The sequence below is a fragment of the Leptonychotes weddellii genome, chromosome 1, assembly GCF_054177405.1.
Source record: "Leptonychotes weddellii isolate Sample4059 chromosome 1, ASM5417740v2, whole genome shotgun sequence".
Classification (NCBI taxonomy): Eukaryota; Metazoa; Chordata; class Mammalia; order Carnivora; family Phocidae; genus Leptonychotes; species Leptonychotes weddellii.
In genome coordinates this window covers 14,022,254-14,030,756 of record NC_138369.1, presented here as the reverse complement: position 1 = coordinate 14,030,756, position 8,503 = coordinate 14,022,254, and the positions used below count along the sequence as shown (strand labels likewise).

Here is an 8,503-nt window from a genome sequence, read left to right as displayed (position 1 = left end):
TTTTTTTTTTAAAGATTTTATTTATTTATTTGAGAGAGAGAGAATGAGAGAGAGCGAGTACATGAGAGGGGGGAGGGTCAGAGGGAGAAGCAGACTCCCTGCCGAGCAGGGAGCCCGATGCGGGACTCGATCCAGGGACTCCAGGATCATGACCTGAGCCGAAGGCAGTCGCTTAACCAACTGAGCCACCCAGGCGCCCAGTTTTATAAAATCTTAACAGGTGATAAGCACTATAGAGACCAGATAAAACTCAGGCCTAATGCACTATACAAATGACCCAACTGTGTATCTAGTACAAAGGTTTTGACACTAATACTAATCAATGTTTTTACTGATGACACTTTCTAGTTTCTCAGTGGCTTTCCACATATGCAACATGTACTCGTTATGCAGGGAAGAGCAAATCAATAATCTGTGAATGTAACTATAGGCATCGTCTGGCTGGCTTAGTCAGCAGAGCATGTGACTCTTGATCTCGGGGTCCTGAGTTCGAGTCCCGCCCCCCCGCCGTTGGGCACAGAGTTTACTTAAAAAAAAAAAAAGCATTCACTCTTACATCATTTGGGAACATTTAAATTGTTTGAACAGGATCTGTACTGCCAAATACAATAAATATAATGAATTACCTGAAAACTTCTAGGAAGATAATTTCTAAGATGAATTAACGCTATATAGTTACATGTAATGACTTTCCAAGTTTTACTATAAAAATAGCTGTAAGCAATTAATTATATAGTTCACATATACCTCTCATTGTTTTATTGTTAAAGGTTAGGAAGCCCACAAAGAACACAATTTCTGTATTCACCAAGAACAAAACACACATGAATGTTTAACCCCAAGCACTTTCTTTTCTGAATTGCTGGCAGCTGATTCCTTAGGTTCTGAGAATGAGTCTGGAAGTGGGGTGGTCAGAATCAGAAAACTTGAGTTCTTCCAGTTGTCCACTGCAACAGTGGAACACTTCCACTGACACAGTACTAGTCTTTATCTATAAAATAGGGATGTGACTTACACCTCCACTGTCCGTAAGAGCAAGAGCAAGCTATGTGACATGCAATGGTCATGATGCAAATGAGTGTTTCTGCAACCTATAAAAACCTACCAAGTTATATACTGTTATGACTACTTATTTTAATTTTAGAGGAAAAGAACGCTAGTTTCTCTGGTGTGTCCTTTTAAACCATTCTGAACTCGAACATGTAATCACAATTACCAACAGTGAGACTGAGACACTTCCAAATTTAAAAATACATCATCAATGTTGGGGCGCCTGGGTGGCTCAGTCGTTAAGCGTCTGCCTTCCACTCAGGTCATGATCCCAGGGTCCTGGGATCGAGCCCCACATCAGGCTCCCTGCTCCACGGGAAGCCTGCTTCTCCCTCTCCCACTCCCCCTGCTTGTGTTCCCTCTCTCGATGTGTCTCTGTCAAATAAATAAATAAAATCTTTAAAAAAATTAAAAAATTAAAAAAATAAAAATAAAAATACATCATCAATGTAATGAAGACTGACCTTCAAAGAAGAGCTATATACTTATTCTGTCCCAGGTTCTATTTATTCAAAACATTTAGGAACAGCATTCAGAGTTCATCTTAAAGGCATGCAGAAAAGTCTCAGTATTACTGTCATACTTTGTGGGTTTTAGAAAAAAATTAGGTATAGTTCCAAGTGAATCATCCACCCTATTCTTTTAAATTGGCTTCTAAAGAATATATATATATATTCTTTATATATATACACGTATAAAGATGCATATATGTATAAAGACACACATACATAAAATCACATTTATCTTTAAAGAATGATAATGTGTAACAATTGAGAGCAAGCAATAGATCCAAATAAGACCACAGGATTCCAAGTAAGGGCAACATCACTAGAGTTAAGTGTACAACTTTCCAATGAAAGTACCTTAAAGAAGCTAACTATTTGGAGGGGTAAGTTCTGGTACATATGTTTAAAAATAAAAATCAGCTTGATATGAAATAATCACACTTTGTAAGTACTCAACAAATAATATATCTAGGACGGCGCTCCAATGATGCCAAACGGTTGTGGTAAATGACAGGGAAGATGCTGAGGAAGGGCGCCTGGGTGGCTCAGTCGTTAAGCGTCTGCCTTCGGCTCAGGTCATGATCCCAGGGTCCTGGGATCAAGTCCCACATCGGGCTCCCTGCTCAGCGGGAGGCCTGCTTCTCCCTCTCCCACTCCCCCTGCTTGTGTTCCTGCTCTCGCTCTCTCTCTGTCAAATAAATAAATAAAATCTTTAAAAAAAAAAAAAAAAAAGATGCTGAGGAAGGTGTTTTCCTGAACTTTTTTTTTTTTTTTTTGGTAAAGATTTATTTTTTTATTTATTTGAGAAAGAGCTAGAGAGAGAAAAGGCTCCCTCCTCTGCAGGGAGCCTGATTGCAGGGCTTGATCCCAGGACTCCCGGGGATCGCTTAACCGACCAAGCCACCCAGGCACCTCATTCTTGAACTTTTTATATGTAAAAAGCCTCTTAATGTTAAAAATATTTCCTACTGGGGCACCTGGCTGGCTCAGTCAGTAAAGCATGTGACCCTTGATCTCAGGGTCATGAGTTCAAGCCCCATACTGCGTGTAGAACTCACTTAAAAAAAAATTCCTATTAAAATGAAGCCATTACTAGGTAGTGAGAATAGTTCTTTTTAAAATTTACTTTTTTTGGGTGCCTTGGGTGGCTCAGTCGTTGTCTGCCTTAGGCTCAGGTCGTGATCCCAGGGTCCTGGGATCGAGCCCCACACTGGGCTCCTTGCTCCACGAGAGCCTGCTTCTCCCTCTCCCACTCCCCCTGCTTGCTTATGTTCCCTCTCTCGCTGTGTCTGTCAAATAAATAAATAAAATCTTTAAAAAATAAATAAATAAAAATAATAAAAGAAAATAAAATTTACTTCTTCAGTGTTTTTTTTTTTAAGATTTTATTTATTTATTTGACAGAGACACAGCGAGAGAGGGAACACAAAGCAGGGGGAGAGGGAGAGGGAGAAGCAAGCTCTCCGCTGAGCAGGGAGCCCACTGAGGGGCTCCATTTCAGGCCCCTGGGACCACGACCAGAGCCGAAGGCAGACGCTTAACGACTGAGCCACCCAGGAGCCCCCTAATGTGGTTTTTTTTAAGATTCTTTTTGCGGGAGGGGCGCCTGGGTGGCTCAGTCGTTAAGCGTCTGCCTTCAGCTCAGGTCATGATCCCAGGATCCTGGGGTCGAGCCCTGCATGGGGCTCCCTGCTCAGCGGGAAGACTGCTTCTCCGTCTCCCGCTCCCCCTGCTTGTGTTCCCTCTCTCGCTGTGTCTCTCTATCAAATAAATAAATAAAATCTTTAAAAAAAAAAAAATTTTTTTTTTTAATTTTTCAGTTATCCCTACATCCAGTGTGAGGCTCGAACTTACAACCCCGTGATCAAGAGTCTCATGCTCCACCAACTGAGCCAGCCAGGCACCCCTAATATTTTAAAATCATATTATAATGTTTCAAAATTATTAAATATTCAATTATTTGCCCATCTGAATTGTAACTGATTCTAAATGAGTTAAGTCTAAGCTGACAAAATTTTACAATCCCTAGGTACAACACAATTTAGCTGCAATCCCTAAATTGCTCTGAAGAACACATTCCAAAGTGAAAATAAAATCACTTTCCATCTCCCTTCATCCAATCTGACAGTGATTAGCGACAAAGGGATTTGGGCAGGAAGTTCTTCCACACCTAAGTACTGTACTCACAGGTGTACATGGCCCACTCACCAGTTATAATCAAACCATGATGCATAACTAGGAATAATAATGTGATTGGTCTGCTCTGTCACATTATCTTCTCCAGGGTCAAGTGAGCGACTCTGATCACCTTTGCTAGGATCTTCATCTTCCTATAGAAAAGAAGCCAGAGTTTAGAGAAACAGAGAACTGCAGAGACATAAATAACAGCTTTCAAACTTCTCATATTAGGGCACAAAATGAAGCTATCTGATCCAATTTCAAGGCTCGGAAAAACAAATTTCAAATAAAAACAGCCTTTTCAGTTTTTAAAGTACCTTCATAAGATGTCCAGATGACATAGCAGATTCCTCCCTTTTACAGATGAGGGAATCAACTCAGAGAAGGCCCAGAACTTTTCCCACAACAGCTTGCTTCTTACTTGGCCAGTTTTATCTAATCCTAGGGTCACAAATCTAAATTACTAGTTCTCAAGTTATTTATAAGAAGGTGACTAAAGGACACTAATGAGGCATAGTGACACGCCTTCCCCTACCCCAAATATTGATCAGTAAGTATCTGCTAGTGGCCGTATGCACCTTATCTCATTCATTCCTCACAATAAACAGCAGGTATTATCACCTCTTTTATGGATGAGAAAATGATGCACAGAGCCGGTAAGTTGTAAACAGGGTATAACTCCAGAAAACCCAGTTTGAGGGCCTAGACTCTCAATCACTTTCACTACTATAAGCTCTGATTTTTATCAGATTTATGGAGGTTTTACAAATGATTCCACCTAAAAACCTTGCCTGGCTAAAACAGTAATTTCAAAATCATTGCTTTGGGTCAAAACCCAAGAACATTTCTTATGCTACCAGTAAAGAATAATAATAATTACTCTTAAATAAAAGTATCATGTAATACACAGTTTACTTTCAAATGTTTCCAATTAACCCAGAAATGCCCTTTATACATTTTTCTCCCCAAACCAGAACCTGATCAAGGAATCCACATTATATGATACTCACATCTCTTTAGCTTCCTTTAATCCCTGCCTCCCTTTGAGGGGGGTACTTTATGACATTCAAATGTTTCAAAATTCCAGGCCAAATTACTTATGCAATATCTAACAATCTCTATTTATCTTACTGATTCTTCATAATTAACTTCTGATCAAACATTTTTATCAAGAATACCACAGGAAGAAAGTTTTTTGACATTCACATGTTTTCCCATTTTCTATTAGACCATTATATCTATCAAGCTTTCATCTGTGGTGTTTTACTGTCTTTATTCTTATGAAATTTTTTTCTATTAAGAACCAGTCAAATTTTGAATCGTACTCTTTCATACTGGCTCCATAGTTTAATTTCTACCTTTTAAGTTAATTCATCATAAATGTCCTGTGCTACAGTATTTGAAGTGAGGATCTACTGTTACTGCCTAGAAACTTAAGACAATAATTTCCTTAAGATCAATGAATATAGAAAAAAATGTAATGTATGAAAGCCCCATGGAAACTCTGGTTGTTAATTAAATGATGCTGAAACAATTTTGATGACAAAGGTAAGAAATGTTATTTCCCAAATCAGGGGAGCTAGTAAAAAAATATGCTCATGGTTAATGAGTTTTTGAGATGTAGATTTCACAGACTCAATTATAACACAAAAAATTTCCTTTATTCAGGAAAACCAGGGAGAGACTGGCACTGCAATTAAAAAAAGCCAATAGTCTATGATTTAATTATCAGAATGAGGGGAAACGCATGGGATGACATTATGGGACCAGCTGTTAAGAGTAACTACTTCTAACCAGTTTTGGGTTCAATTTTACAACAGACTTGGCCTTAGTTTCAAGATACCCCCAGCCACTGGCATAAAAAAAAAAAAAAAAAATCTACATGTCGACTGTCTGGCTTTTTATTTCGGTCTCTTTCACTACCACACAATAGTATTTACACTAAATGATGACATCTTTTTACAAATATAACATCTGTTAATGGTTCCTAAGTAGCTCTCTAAGTAGTCTAATTTTAAAGAAAAAAATCATAGGGGCGCCTGGCTGGCTCAGTCAGTGGAGCGTATGACTCTTGATCTTGGGATTTTGAGTTCGAGCCCCACACTGGGTGTAGAGCTTACTTAAAAATAAAATCTTTGGGGCGCCTGGGTGGCTCAGTTGGTTGGGCGACTGCCTTCGGCTCAGGTCATGATCCTGGAGTCCCGGGATCGAGTCCCGCATTGGGCTCCCTGCTCAGCGAGGAGCCTGCTTCTCCCTCTGACCCTCCCCCCTCTCATGTACTCTCTCTCATTCTCGCTCTCTCAAATAAATAAATAAATCTTTTTTAAAAAATAAATAAATAAATAAATAAAATCTTTAGGGCGCCCGGGTGGCTCAGTCAGTTAAGTGTCCGACTCTTGGTTTCAGTTCAGGTCATGATCTCATGAGTCCTGAGATGAAGCCCCACACTGGACTCTGCGCTTAGTGGGGAGTCAGCTTGAAGATTCTCTCCCACTGCCCCTCCCCCCCACTTGCGCATGCACGGTCACGCATGCTCTAAAAAAAACCCCAAAGCTTTAAAAGATAAAATAAAATCTTATAAAAAAAGGAATCATAAGAACAATTCAGTTAAAGAGCCTTATGTAGATGAGTTTCTTGAACATTTTCAGGGAAATCCTATCATAAGTAGGTTCATTCCTTGAATGTATAAAAAAAATACAGTAAATGTCAATTTGGGGGATTTCTCTAACTCAATGAAAAAGAACTATCCATTTTCAGCAAAGTAAGGGAGTTATTTCAAGGGGATTGTTATTTCAAGGAGTAGGGATTAGTTACACCTAACTAATAACACAAATATGACAGTTTGAATGAACAATGGGCCATTTACTAAAAAGGAAAGTAAAATCCTGCCTTAAATCCAACACCTTTCAACAACATCATTATTGCTATATCTCTACCACAGGACTGATGAAACAGGAAGGTGCTGTGAGGGCTCAAAAAAGGTTAAGAGTATGCTCAAAGGCTGTGGGCTGGAGTTGTACCCACAGAAATAGAAGTGAGAAAATCAAGGCAATCGACATGGTCCCTGCTTACCGGTCCTGTCAGAGGACACTTGGAACACTGCAGTCAGCTCTGATTACTACCTTGCAACCAGGGGATGACAGAACCAGAAATTACAGCGTAAGAGGAACACTTCATGAGGAGATAGAAATTTCCTCTCAATAAAATTTTCAGAGTCAAGAAAGACAAATTATTTCAGGGGTGTGTTAAAAAAAAAATCAGAATGGCCTCAAAATTAAACATTTCTAAGGACACTTCTAACCCGTGTTCCTACTGTTCCATACACAGGACCCCTCAGACAGCTACTTGTGCACCAGGCCTAACTAAATTGTTACCTTTCCTCCTGTTGTGACTGTTTCTTCATCCTGCTCATCTGTAAAATCAAAATATATGATTTATTTAAAAATCAAGTAAACACTCTTTGGATTACTTGAAAACTTCCAGGTAATTTTAAAAACTTAAATTGTTACACGCAGAGAAAAGGAAAGAAATAAAGCATTACGAAAGCAAATCCACCTCTAGTAATTCAGTAAATTGAAATTATACACAGAAGCACAAAGGTGAGTAGAACTTCAAAGCATTAATAATTAAAAATTTCCAACAACAGGGAATTTATAATTAATTACTGCTTGGGCTACTATCTTAGTGATGATCTTGCTAATAACAGGTAAAGGACTTGATTGGGGCTCTTACTCCTGAGATTTGATGAAACAAAGTAATGACATTTTAGATCTCAGAGGACATGAGTGAAGGAAATGAGGAGAAAAGAAAAGAAGTGAACATCAATCACTATGAAGTCCTGGTAAGGCTGTTAATATATTCTGAGGATAGAGGACTCCAGGACATAAATGCTGGCCTTGCAAAAGAAAAGGAGTAAACCCAAGTATAACTTAAACCAGGCAGCTGACTTCCACAGCGAAAAGTGCCTGTGTGGACAATTGTTTATATATGAATGAAGGCTGCGTTTGCATTACAATGGCAAAGTTGATTAACTGAGACAGAGACCATATGGCCCACAATGTCTAAAATATTTACTACCTGGCCCTTTCCAGGTTAAGTCCGCCAACCTCTATTTTAGAGAATATACAAAGATCAGTAGTAGACAAACAGGTGGTACTCAAACTTTCAACTGTATTTCATACAGTGCCTCTACTACATGCCGGCCATGGTCCCAGTGCCAAGGACACAATAAAGAACAAGAAAAGGTCCCATCTTCACGGAGTTTACATTCCAGTTAGGAGTGGCAGGAGACAGAAGAGAAAACACACGAACAGGTATTAGATGGTATCAGAGGAAAATAAATCAATATATTTTAGAGAGGCGCTGGGTGGGTGGACCCTTCCAAATAAAGAGGGAACCAGCCTGGTCAAAGGGCCACAGGTGGGGGTGGACCTGCCGCCGTCACAGATCTCCAAGGCCACTCTGAGCATGAATAAAGGCTGGGAGAAATGAGCACAGCACAAGAGAAGAGTGCACTGACACAAAGCATTGGCACAAAAGTTAGACAGACCCAGACCTGAGTCACTGCTCCGTCGCTTAATAGCTATTTGCTTGGAAACACTACTGAAGTCCTCCAGCCTCCATCTCCTCAGCAATGACACAGGGCTAACATGGTTTTGCAGTGAAATGCAAACAAAGGTAGAATGAGTACCTGGCAGGTACTCATGCAAAACAGAGATGGACACTGTTGCTTGATTTCTAAGTTAGACAAACACCTGCTAGCATGAATA

General features: G+C 39.6%; 1 protein-coding gene across 1 annotated transcript in view; it reads right to left on the bottom strand.

Annotated features, from left to right (window-relative positions):
* The window catches only part of SMARCC1 (SWI/SNF related BAF chromatin remodeling complex subunit C1), a 136,069-nt gene that overhangs the window by 87,651 nt on the left and 39,915 nt on the right, over positions 1-8,503 (bottom strand). The window contains exons 9-10 of the mRNA XM_081805583.1: positions 7,109-7,146; positions 3,765-3,886 (exon numbers count right to left, since the gene is read on the bottom strand). Coding sequence (XP_081661709.1) covers positions 3,765-3,886; positions 7,109-7,146 — 160 coding nt within the window. The remainder of the gene's footprint in view (positions 1-3,764; positions 3,887-7,108; positions 7,147-8,503) is intronic.